General features: G+C 40.1%; 1 protein-coding gene across 2 annotated transcripts in view; it reads left to right on the top strand.

Moving 5' to 3' along the window:
* TNFRSF19 (TNF receptor superfamily member 19) overlaps positions 1–13,582 on the top strand; it is a 92,176-nt gene that overhangs the window by 20,526 nt on the left and 58,068 nt on the right. For both annotated transcript variants that reach the window (XM_043892178.1, XM_043892179.1), the window contains exons 2-3: positions 2,713–2,812; positions 5,588–5,698. In XM_043892178.1, the coding sequence (XP_043748113.1) occupies positions 2,747–2,812; positions 5,588–5,698 (177 nt within the window). In that variant the 5' untranslated portion in view covers positions 2,713–2,746. The remainder of the gene's footprint in view (positions 1–2,712; positions 2,813–5,587; positions 5,699–13,582) is intronic.

The following is a 13,582-nucleotide window of genomic DNA, read 5'->3' as shown; positions in this document are numbered from 1 at the left end:
CAGATGAGTCTTTACTTTTTAAAAATGTTCAAATAAATCTCTTCTCTTGACATTGCATGAGTCTGTAAAAACAGAACAAAACACACTTGTCTCTACATTTTACATCATTCCTGGGAGAGAGAAAGAGGCTTAGTTTGTTTGTTCTTCTTGAAGTGTCAGGGTAGTACCTCCAATTCATTACTTGTAAATGATTTTTAGGTGTTTTTTTTTAAATAAATGCTCATTTTCTGCTAGTAGATGATTTGCACTGTACTGGTTTGGGGAAGAGTTCACAAATGCCAGATGCTAGTTGTTCTGCTTCTTAGTGAAGCTCAAGATCTGAGACATAAGCACAGAGTTTGGTTTGTTTTTTTTTTTCATTTATTTTTATTAGTTGGAGGCTAATTACTTTACAATATTGTAGTGGTTTTTGCCATACATTGACATGAATCAGCCATGGATTTACGTGTGTTCCCCATCCTGATCCCCCCTTCCACCTCCCTCCCCATCCCATCCCTCTGGGCCTTCCCAGTGCACCAGCCCTGAGCACTTGTCTCATGCATCCAGCCTGGGCTGGCAATCTGTTTCACAATTGATAATATACATGTTTCAATGCTATTCTGTCAGATCATCCCACCCTCGCCTTCTCCCACAGAGTCCAAAAGTCTGTTCTATACATCTGTGTCTCTTTTTCTGTCCTGCATATAGGGTTATTGTTACCATCTTTTTAAATTCCATATATATGCATTAGTATACTGTATTGGTGTTTATCTTTCTGGCTTACTTCACTCTGTATAATGGACTTCAGTTTCATCCATCTCATTAGAACTGATTCAAATGTATTCTTCTTAATGTCTGGGTAATATTCCATTGTGTATATGTACCATAGCTTTCAGCCTTCAGAATGGGAGAAAATAATAGCAAACGAAGAAACAAAGGATTAATCTCAAAAATATACAAGCAACTCCTGCAGCTCAATTCCAGAAAAATAAATGACCCAATAAAAAAATGGGCCAAAAAACTAAAAAAAAAAAAAAAAAAAACTAAACAGACATTTCTTCAAAGAAGAAATACAGATGGCTAACAAACACATGAAAAGATGCTCAACATCATTCATTATCAGAGAAATGCAAATCAAAACCACAGTGAGATACTACTACACGCCAGTCAGAATGGCTGCTGTCCAAAAGTCTACAAGCAATAAATGCTTGAGAGGGTGTGGAGAAAAGGGAATCCTCTTACACTGTTGGTGGGAATGCATAGTACAGCCACTATGGAGAACAATGTGGAGATTCCTTAAAAAACTGGAAGTAGAACTGCCATATGACCCAGCAATCCCACTCCTGGGCATACACACTGAGGAAACCAGATCTGAAAGAGACACGTGTACCCCAATGTTCATCGCAGCACTGTTTATAACAGCCAGGACATGGAAGCAACCTAGATGCCCATCAGCAGATGAATAATGGATAAGAAAGCTATGGTACATATATGCAGTTTTTATTAAATGGAGCAGGTTGATTTCATGGTGTCTGTCATGGGGACACTGGAGTCACCCACTGGGGTTGGCATCCAGCTCTGCCTCTTACCACCAGTGTGACCCAAGGCAAGTGACTCAGCCCTTAATGAGCCTCAGTTCCCCCATCTCTAAAATGGAGATAATGACCGCATCTACCTTCTAAGGTAGTTGTGAAAATGAAATGAGTTTCTTCATTTGCTATTATTTTCTCCCAATCTGAGGGCTGTCTTTTCACCTTACTTATAGTTTCCTTTGTTGTGCAAAAGCTTTTAAGTTTCATTAGGTCCCATTTGTTTAGTTTTGCTTTTATTTCCAATATTCTGGGAGGTGGGTCATAGAGGATCTTGCTGTGGTTTATGTCGGAGAGTGTTTTGCCTATGTTCTCCTCTAGGAGTTTTATAGTTTCTGGTCTTACATTTAGATCTTTAATCCATTTTGAGTTTATTTTTGTGTATGGTGTTAGAAAGTGTTCTAGTTTCATTCTTTTACAAGTGGTTGACCAGCTTTCCCAGCACCACTTGTTAAAGAGGTTGTCTTTTTTCCATTGTATATCCTTGCCTCCTTTGTCAAACATAAATGGTGGAGAGGGAGGTGGGAGGGGGGATCGGGATGGGGAATACGTGTAAATCTATGGCTGATTCATATCAATGTATGACAAAACCCACTGAAATGTTGTGAAGTAATTAGCCTCCAACTAATAAAAAAAATAAAAAAGGATACACAATTAAAAAAAAAAAAGAAAATGAAATGAGTTCTGCTAAGAATAGTACCTGGCATTGTGTGCTTAGCATGTGTTGTTATTTTATCATTGGTATCATCCTATATGACTAAACCCATATAAATGGGAAGTTTCTGTGAGTTTGAATGTAATTTTCTGCTGGGTGAAGTTGACACTGTAGAGATTTGGACAGAAAGAAAATAAAAGGCATGTGTAGCCTAGGAATTCAGAGCCAGTAGGTATTTTCTGTGTACTGTGTAGGTTGACAAAGCTTCAGTTCTCGTAACCTAAATTATTAAAGAATTGTTTAGTATTTGTCTCTGGTATCTTTGAAAAAGATACGTCCTTTTTAAAACATAAATGATATTTTGTTTTACTAACATACTAAATAGCATTATGTTTTACCAGTGTATATAGTAAATGGTAGCACTGCATAGTAAATACAAAGCACAGTCACTACTGATGTTAACGTTAACTGTATCTTCTTCCCTTTTAGAGCTCTTCAACCAGAAATACATTTACTAAGAGCAATGGCTTCAAAGGTGCTACTCAGGCAACAGAAATCTTTCACGGTTGTAGTTTTACTAGCCTGTTTGGTAAGTCAACTCTTCACTTTCATAAGAATGTAGGGGAAAAATTCATAGAACTAGGACCCAATCTAATTCCCATTTTTAACCCCATATCTTCAAAATTTTCTTTCAAATTCCTTTTATCATTGTTGCATTTAATTAATAAGTCAGAGGCTATTGTTGGGTCTTGACTTTTGTGGCAATAATTGCACTTATTTATTTCAATCTTGATGAGATCATAAAGTCATGGCATTACTTGTAGCCCCAAGATAATGATGCTTCATGGGCTTACAGGCAGACGCCTCTCACAGCACAGCCTAGACACTAACAAGGTCTTAGATTCTAGCTTGGAGCCCATGACTTCACAGTCCATGTAGAATTTAGAGTTGATTCTTAAATGCTATTGTTTTATATGATTATTTATATCCATTTTGACTCCAAAAAACATCAAAGACAGATAGAGAATTGTAACCTTTGAAAGCTTTCACACGGAAGATCTTTGAATGTGTTCAAAAGAATTACTGAAACATTCGGTCTGGAGATGCAGTCATGATCTACAAATATAAAAAGGATTAGTGACACCAAAGACAGTACCTGAGGTCTTCTTGGAAGACAGAGTGAGGGGGAGTGGGGTCAGATTGGAGTCTGGGATGCAGGTAGATGTGAGGAAAACAACCCTTCCTTAAGTTGAGGTTGTTAAATGTTGGAAGAAATGGTCCACGAGAGAGGCTGTGGCATTTCTTTCTCAAAGCAAATGCAGTGTCTTTGTGGTGGAAGGAATATGCTCTCTCCCTCAAATGAAACCAATCCCTGGTGGCTCAGAAGGTTAAGAATCTGCCTGTAATGCGGGAGACCCAGGTTCAATCCCTGGGTCAGGAAGATTCCCCTGGAAGAGGGAATGACAACCCACTCGAGTATTCTTGCCTGGAGAATCCCATGGCCAGAGGAGCCTGGTGGGCTGCGCATGGAGTCACAAAGATTAGGACACAACTGAGCAACTAACACTTTCCTCTAAGATTGGTTGTCAAGTGTGGTTAAGAGAGGCTGGAGGTGATTACTGGACCTTTAGCCCCCCATTATGATCTTGAACTCCACCTTGAATTCTCCCTCCTGCTTGCTCTAGAGGATTAGTCTGGGATTTTATTTAAGGAGGTTGGATGACATCACTGTAGATATTTGCTTCGAGTGGAGGCAGTTTGTACTGAATAACTGCCCATGCTATCATCACTAAAGCCCGTTCTATGCACCTCCGTGTAAAGAGCATTACACACTCCAGTCTCTATTCCGCCCGTGCCTCCTGACGCTCTCAGTTTTCATTTAGGGCAACAGAATTAGCATCAGGAATATTACTGAGGGGGCCCTTGCTTGGCATGAGAGTTTGAACTGAATGTTGTCACCAGTCTGAGATTCTATTAATTCCAACACTTTTTAATGAAACACCGGCTATTAAGAAGCAGGTATACATACTTTTTGTAAGATGAGCCCATATAAACTTAACTGTTTTTAGGTAAAATAAGAAATAAAGCCTGTATCTTGAAAATAACTTACAACCTTTGTTTTTGCAAAGTAGATAGTCCTTCCATTTAAGACCTGTCATGTGAACCAAAGTATATTGTAAGGACGTAGAGAACAGACTTGTGGATGCCAAGGAGGAGGGATGGAATGGGAGGTTAGGGTTAGCAGATGCAAACTGTTACATATAGGATGGATAAAAAAAAAGTCCTGCTGTATAGCACAGAGAACTATGTTCATATCCTGTGATATACCATAAAAGAAAAGAATATTAAAAAATAAAGTATATACATATATAGTGACATAAGAGATGTGAGTTCGATCCCTAGGTTGGGAAGATCCTCTGGAGGAGGACATGGCAACCCACTTCAGTATTCTTGCCTGGAGAATCCCATGGACAGAGGAGCTTGGCGGGCTAACAGTTAATGGGGTTGCAAAGTCAGACACACCTGAAATGACTTAACATTTATGCATACATATATATGTCTAATTATGTATGTATGATTGAGTCACTTTGCCATACAGCAGAAATTAGCACAACATTGAAAATCAACAATACTTCAATTTTTAGAAAAAGGATATTGTTAGGTTCCATTTAAGCGGCAAAATGGCAATCAATAGGAAAGTAACACTTTTACTTTGAAGAGCAGAGGATTTGGCCATTTTTGTCGTCATAATTATCAGGAATTTTACTGATCTCAATATTGTCAGAATTTTTTGAATGATGGACTCTAAGTAAATGTAATTCAACTGAAAAGGTGGAAACTTCTGCATCAAAGTTGGGTGTTGGATATGTCTAAAAGATAATGGCAGAATTCTTGAGGCCAGTCTATGTATTCCATTTATTTATTTTTCAATTCATTATAGCTGAATATGTTTATATTAAAAATTTTAAAATATGATTTTTAAATTCAGAATTTTTCCAGTTGAAGAAGTACCCTGGGTCTCTGCATAACTGTTCTTTAAGTCATCTTCTCACTTAGAAAAGAGAACAGCTTCTAGCAGTTTCTACCTTGAGTTCACAAATGTGGAGGAAGAAGATGGCAATTGATTCCAGAAAAGGGGAGTTCTCGTTCAGAAGCAGAGATAGGACTCAGGCTTGAATTGTTTCTGACTTTTCCAGAAAGTGGTTTTCCTTCCTAAAGTGGAAACTAAATTGGCCTCACTCTGAATTAATGTTTATCTTCAGTGGTTATGTCGATAATACTGAAGATACTGTTCCCTTCTTGTGAAAAACAGAATTACCTCACCTTAAGATAACGTTTTGTGAAATGTTGTTTTTTTTCTCAGGCATGTGGAGTGATTTGTGAGACAGGAGACTGTGGACAGCAGGAATTCAGGGACCAGTCAGGAAGCTGTGTTCTGTGCAAGCAGTGTGGGCCAGGCATGGAGTTGTCCAAGGTAACTGTGGGGTGCGTGGGACGGTTATACGCCTGTGTTTTTTATTTACATTTATTTGCTTATTTGCTTGGCTGCCTCAGGTCTTGGTTGTGGCATGTGGGATCTTTTACTGCAGTGTGAAAACTCTGTAGTTGTGGTGCACAGATTCAGTTGCTCTGCAGCATGTGGGATCTTAGTTTCCTGACCAGGGATCAAACATGGGTCCCCTGAATTGCAAGATGGATTCTCAACCACTGGATCACCAGGGAAGTCCCACGTCTGTGTTTTTTTAAATGCATTCTTATCAGCTGAATTCTTTCAATTGATGACTGGTGATGATTTCCTCCTTTAGCCAAGTGTTGCACAATTCCCTCCTCAATACATTCGATTCACGTGTCTCACTGAGAAAGAAGTCGATTCTGGTAACCATAACTCAATAAATGGCATAGTTCTGTATACTTAAATGTTTACCATATTTTACTAAAAGAATAGAATCATTAAACAATAAGGTCTCACTGTGTAGCACAGGGAACTATATTCAATATCCTATGATAAACCATAATGAAAGGGAACATGAAAGAGAATGTATACATATGTATAACTGAATCAGTCTGTGGCACAGCAGAAATTAACATAACCTTGTAAATCAACTATACTTCAATAGAATAATTGAAAACACACAATAATTTTATTTATTGATTTTTGTGTGTGCTGAGTCTTTGTTCCTGCATGGGCTTTTCTCTAGGTGCAGAGAGTAGGGGCTACTCTCTAGTCAGAGAGTGTGGGCTTTCAACTGCGATGGCTTTTCTTGTTGTAGAGCATGGACTGTAGGCGTACAGGCTTCAGTAGTCATGGCACGTGGGCTCAGTAGTTGTGGCTCCTGGGATCTAGAACGTGGGCTCAATAGTTATGGCTTTGTTGCTCTGTACCACATTGGATCTTCCTGGATCAGGGATCGAATCCTTGCTTCCTGCATTGGCAGGCGAATTGTTTACCACTGAACCACCAGGGAAGCCCTGAAACAATCTCCTTAAAAAAAAAAAAAAGAATCATTAAGGTTTATTTGCATTAATTAAAAAGAATCAACATTCTACTAATGATTTAAAAATAAAGCATTGATAGCAGAATATGTTAATGCTCCTATTTACTGGGCCTTCTTTTTCTTAAGATGAAGGTTACCATTGCTAGTCAAGGAACAGAGTACAGCAGTGTCCTAAGTAACCAGGCTCCAAGGGAGCAGTTGTTTTCCAAGCCAGAATTTTGAACACTCTTTCGACAATGCCAGTGTGATTATTATTTTTCCGATGCTGAGTATGGACTTCCCAGGTGGTGCTAGTGGTAAAGAACCCACCTGTCAATGCTAAAGACCTAAAAGATGCAGGTTCGATCCCTGGGTTGGGAAGATCTCCTGGAGGAGGGCATGGCAACCCACTCCAGTGTTCGTGCCTGGAGAATCCCAGGGATAGAGGAGCCTGGTGTGCTACAGTCCAGGGGGTCACACAGAGTCGGACATGACTAAAGAGACTTAGCAGCAGCAGCATGCTGAGTATAAGCTCCTTTCAGGAACATCTTAAATAGACTCATCTTCAGGGCTGCTTGTGAGGCAGCCGTGTTCTAAGAGGGTGGACGCAGCATCTTGGGTGTTCTGGGGCCCTTCTCTGTCCTGAGAACCTTGGAAGCTGTGCACCCATTTGCTTTATTGACTGACCTTTCAAAGATGTTAGCAGTTGTGCACAATTGGTGTATCGTTTTGTTCTAAATAATGCACCAAGATCTTCCTGTGAGAAAAGAACAAAAAATGTCTCTTTAAGTGACTTTTCAAGAGAAGTCCTTTCCCCTACAGTCTACTGTTCTCTGAAGTTGAATCTTGTCATTCATAGATTTTTGATCAATGATCTGCAAACATCGGGAAACAAAGAATTATGCATTCCACAAGTAATTCCTGGTGGATGGCCTATCTGGATGTTGTGTTTAATATGCGATGGCGTTCAGTCTCCTGGGCCGTCCGTCTGGGCAGAAACTGGCTGAGTTTTGAACTCTGCTGAGTCAAGTTAACTGGAGCACCCTGACTGATGTTTTTTTTAATCCCTGTCTGTTGTAAAAAGGTCCTTTATAACGGCAGACTGCATATCTGGGATCTATCGACAAAGTTAAGAATGAGATCATGCCTGGGAGGAAAATAGCAGTGTTTCTACCCCTCAGAGTTCTTCTTTTTCCAAATCTCACTTAAATCTGAATGAGAACTCACAGATTTGAAGAGATGAGTGAAGTCATTTCTAAGAAACCATTCACTAACCTTCATCATTTATCTAGAGAATGAAGATGAAGTTTCTATCAGCTCCAATATTTTTTTAAAAAACTCATCTTCTGAGGTTAACTGATAGTAGTTTCCATATTTCATAATTTCCCATGGATAGCCAGAAGAAGAATTTTTCATTAGGGAGTAATTTTCCCTGATTGTTGCAATAGCTGTCCAACTTTATTTCATTAACAGCAAAAAAAGGAAGCAATGAATAACTCTCCTATGCATACTCTTTTTATTAGTATTTATGATCCATTTCCTCATTTTAAAAATGTCCAGGACAAATTGAGGGAATAAGAGTAAAAGTAAAGGTAATAATGACCCTGAAATATTAGATCTTGGAGACCCACTCTACTACTATAGGCAAGAATCCCTTAGAAGAAACGGAGAAGCCATCATAGTCAACAAAAGAGTCCGAAATGCAGTACTTGGATGCAGTCTCAAAAACGACAGAATGATCTCTGTTCATTTCCAAGGCAAACCATTCAGTATCACAGTTATCCAAGTTTATGCCCCAACCAGTAATGCTGAAGAAGTTGAAGTTGAACAGTTCTATGAAGACCTACAAGACCTTCTAGAAATAACACACAAAAAAGATGTCCTTTTCATTATAGGGGACTGGAATGCAAAACTAGGACGTCAAGAGATACCTGGAGTAACAGGCAAATTTGGCCTTGGAGTACAAAACGAAGCAGGTCAAGAGAATGCACTGGTCATAGCAAACGCCCTCTTCCAACAACACAAGAGAAGACTCTACACATGGATATCACCAGATGGTCAATACCAAAATCAGATTGATTATATTCTTTGCAGCCAGATATGGAGAAGCTGTATATAGTCAGCAAAAACAAGACCGGGAGCTGACTATGGCTAAGATCATGAACTCCTTATTGCTAAATTCAGACTTAAATTGAAGAAAGTAGGGAAAACCACCAGACCATTTAGGTATGACCTAAATCAAATCCCTTATGATTATATAGTGGAAGTGAGAAATAGATTCATGGGATTAGATCTGATAAACAGAGTGCCTGAAGAACTATGGACAGAAGCTCATGACATTGTACAGGAGCAGTGATCAAGACCATCCCCAAGAAAAAGAAATGGAAAAGACAAAATGGTTGTCTGAGGAGGCCTTATAAATAGCTGAGAAAAGAAGAGAGGCTAAAGGCAAAGGAGAAGAGGAAAGATATACCCATTTGGATGCAGAGTTCCGAAGAATAGCAAGGAGAGATAAGAAAGCCTTCCTCAGTCATCAGTGCAAAGAAATAGAGGAAAACAATAGAATGGGAAAGACTAGAGATCTCATCAAGAAAATTAGAGATACCAAGGGAATATTTGATGCAAAGATGGGCACAATAATATGGACCTAACAGAAGCAGAAGATATTAAGAGGTGGCAAGAATACACAGAAGAACTATACAAAAAGGATCTTCATGACCCAGAAAACCACGATGGTGTGATCACTCGCCTAGAGCCAGACATCCTGGAATGCGAAGTCAAGTGGGCCTTAGGAAGCATCACTACAAACAAAGCTAGTGGAGGTGATGGAATTCCAGTTGAGCTATTTCAAATCCTAAAAGATGATGCTGTGACAGTGCTGCACTCAATATGCCAGCAAATTTGGAAAACTCAGCAGTGGCCACAGGACTGGAAAAGGTCTGTTTTCATTCCAATCCCAAAGAAAGGCAATGCCAGAGAATGCTCAAACTATGGCACAATTGCACTCATCTCACATACTAGCAAAGTAATGCTCAAAATTCTCCAAGCCAGGCTTCAACAGTATATGAACCATGAACTTCCAGATGTTCAAGCTGGATTTAGAAAAGGCAGAGGAACCAGAGGTCAAATTGACAACATCCATGGGATCATCAAAAAAGCAAGAGAGTTCCAGAAAAACATCTACTTCTGCTTTATTGACTATGGCAAAGCCTCTGACTGTGTGGACCACAACAAACTGTGGAAAATTCTTCAAGTGATGGGAATACCAGAACACTTGACCTGCCTCCTGAGAAATCTGTATGCAGGTCAAGAAGCAACAGTGAGAACTAGATATGGAACAACAGACTGGTTCCAATTTGGGAAAGGAGTATATCAAGGCTATATATTGTCACCCTGCTTGTTTAACTTATATGCAGAGTACATCATGGAAACGCTGCGCTGGATGAAGCACAAGCTGGAATCAAGATTGCCTGGAGAAATATCAATAATCTCAGATATGCAGATGACACCACCCTTATGGCAGAAAAGGAAGAAGAACTAAAGAGCCTCTTGATGAAAGTGAAAGAGGAGAGTGAAAAAGTTGGCTTAAAGCTCAACATTCAGAAAACTAAAATCATGGCATCCAGTCCCATCACTTCATGGCAAATAGATGGGGAAACAGTGGAAACAATGAGAGACTTTATTTTGGGGAGCTTCAAAATCAGTTCAGGCGGTGACTACAGCCATGAAATTAGAAGACGCTTGCTCCTTGGAAGGAAAGTTATAACCAACCTAGACAGCATATTAAAAAGCAGAGATATTACTTTGCCAACAAAGGTCCCTCTAGTCAAAGCTATGGTTTTTCCGGTGGTCATATATGGATGTGAGAGTTGGACTATAAAGAAAGCTGAGCACCAAATAATTGATGCTTTTGAACTGTGGTGATGGAGAAGACTCTTGAGAGTCCCTTGAACTGCAAGGAGATCCAACCAGTCCATCCTAAAGGATATCAGTCCTGAATATTCACTGGAAGGACTGATGCTGAAGCTGAAACTCCAATACTTTGGCCACCTGATGCAAAGAACTGACTCATTGGAAAAGACCCTGATGCTAGGAAAGATCGAAGGTGGGAGGAGAAGGGGACGACAGAGGATGAGATGATTGAATGGCATCACGATGGACATGAGTTTGAGTAAGCTGTGGAAATTGGTGATGGACAGGGAAGCCTGGTGTGCTGCAGCCCATGGGGTCGCAAAGAGTTGGATACGACTGAGCAACTGAAGTGAACTGAACTGAAGACCCACTCGGAAGCAGAACTTGACAGATGCTGAGGGTGTTTCTGCATGCCCTGATATGTGCCCCCTACAGGCAGGCAGCCGGTCAGCTTTCACACTCGCGGTCTACACAGAGTGCCCAGCTCCGTTTAACAAACACTTGGTGTGTCTCTGCTAGAGGAGTGAACAGATCGGTCAACCTCAAATAAGTTTTGGAAAGTAAGTGCTAGCACATAGTGAACACTGTGCTTAGGCGCTCAGTCCTGTCTGACTCTTTGTGACCCTGTGGACTGCAGCCCTCCAGGCTCCTCTGTCCATGGGATTCTCCAGGCAAGAATACTGGTGTATTGCCATGCCCTCCTCCAGGGTATCTTGCCAACCCAGGACTGAACCCAGGTCTCCCACATTGCAGGCAGATTCTTTACTGTCTGAGCCACTTGGAAAGAAAGGTAACAGTTAAATCTAGTAGTATAAAAGTTAATGAATGTGTAATCGGTGTGTTACTAATAATGTTCGCCAAGTCTTTTAGTTTGGTTTTAGCTCTTAGTAAATAAAATTAGCAAGTGAGCATTGCTCAGACTCTAAACTGTAAAATATAAGAAAGGCAAAGGATTCAAACATACCAATGGAAGTGAAAAAATATTTTTATTTCCCCGTTAATTAATCAAGGCAAGGGATATGAGGGTTTTATTTGTTTGTTTTTAATATAAGCCATTACTTTGGAACTAGAAATCTCCAAACTGCCTACCCATGTATTTGCAGTTTTCTCCTTCCAGGCTGATTTTATTAAATTTTTAGCAAGAACATACATCTTTCAGAGGAAAGAAAATTTCTGGGTATATTAAAATCAGATAAATTCAGTTAAATCAACAAGTATGTTCAATTGGTTATTGACTCACTTCCTAGTTTTGCAGAGTGAGGTAAAAATTTTTTTTCACTAAGTTTTTGTTGAACTGTTAGATATCAACATTTATAAATAATCTAATTGCTTTCTGCTTGGAATATTAAATACATCATTTGGAGGGAGAATCTGTTCATTTGGAGGGAAACAGATGAGTATAAGCATCTTTGCTTTTTTAACTGAGGCTTACCAGTTTGGTTACCTGTGGTGTTTGATATTTTGAAAGCACAATAAATACTTTTAGATTAGTTATGAAAAAGTAGAAAAGCTGGATCAAATGATCGATACCCACAATCAAAGTTTTCTTCATGTTAGGAATTTTAAAAGGAGCATTTTCACCAAACATAGAGCTTTCAAATAATCTTTCTTCTAACATTACTATGTAATGTATTTTGCTGTACCAAAGATAATTTAAAACTTCTATTTTCTACTGTCATGTCTCTCTAAAATAACAAAGTCTGGGTCATGCAGTTCTTTGAATTGCAAACATGTATCTGTATCTTAAAACTTAAGCTTGGAAATTCTTTTGGTGAGCAGGTATACTTAAAATTTCCATCAGTGGTTTTATTAATCCTAATTATTATTTTCTTTGGAGAGCTTTCAGCCCTGCCTTTTCGCAAGGTGTCTGGCTTCCTCCCCCGTGGTTGGGTCTCTACCCTTAGGACACGCAGTGGGGCTTGTTGCCAGCCGTGGGGAGCGCTCACCGGGGGCGCTATGCTCTCCACTCAGCTGAGTTGGTCGTGGTTCCGACCGCTTTTCACTTCCTCCCAGTCATGAGAGCGTAAGGCGTCTACCCCGCAGCCCCAGGTTCCATAAGATCCTTGTGGCTCGTTGAGATGGACACTCTTTCCATCTTTGGCCACTTTTTAAACGAGTACTTGTTTTGAGACTTCGTGTGTATGCTTTCTGTTATGTGCATCTGCAGGGTGTGTCTTATAAAAAATAAGCCCTCTCTCTCAAAATGTATGTCCCTGTGACTCCGTCATACGGATCATGCAACGAGAATGGACAGTGGTGGCTGATGTCACGAGCCGGCTTCTGTGTGATCTCCGTGTGTGCCATCAGAAATGCTCACAGCGTAGGTCTGAAGAGGGGAGTCTAGCTGCTGCTGTTCACAGATGGGGAACCAGAGACGCAGAGATTAGCCGGCGTGTCCACCACTGCTGTTCGTGAGTGACGGCGTGGGGAGGGTGTTATGGCCGCTTGGGGTCACCCTCTGCCCGTTGCCGCCCCGGCACAGCGCACCTGGCCGGGCTTTCTATGCGGAGGGACATCTCAGCAGCCTGTTTGGTTCCCAGGTTAACCGCCTCGCTCCCACCCCGCCCAAGAGCCCCAAGCACCATCTCTCTCATTTAGGCCCTTTTTAAAGAAAATTTCATATTCATTTTGTTACTTACAATGATATAGTATTGGGTTGGCCAAAAAGTTGGTTCTGGCTTTTCCAAAATGAGATTTTTGGCCAAGCCAGTACTAGTCTTTTCATGGTTGTAACAACAAATTAATACATTTCAGTGCTCATGTAGCATTAATGGAACCGTGAAAGTCATTATTATCAATGGGTCACTGTAATCTCTGATATGTTAAGGTAAACAAACACATAAGTACACATATGTATTTGTATGTGTAAATGTGTATTATATTAGCATTACATAATTGATATTACATAGCTCATGTACAAGAGGCTTCCCAGGTGGTGCTAGTGGTAAATAATCTGCCTGCCAATGCGGGAG

This window comes from Cervus elaphus, chromosome 30 (assembly GCF_910594005.1).
Source record: "Cervus elaphus chromosome 30, mCerEla1.1, whole genome shotgun sequence".
Lineage (NCBI taxonomy): Eukaryota > Metazoa > Chordata > Mammalia > Artiodactyla > Cervidae > Cervus > Cervus elaphus.
This window is presented reverse-complemented; position numbering and strand designations above follow the sequence as displayed.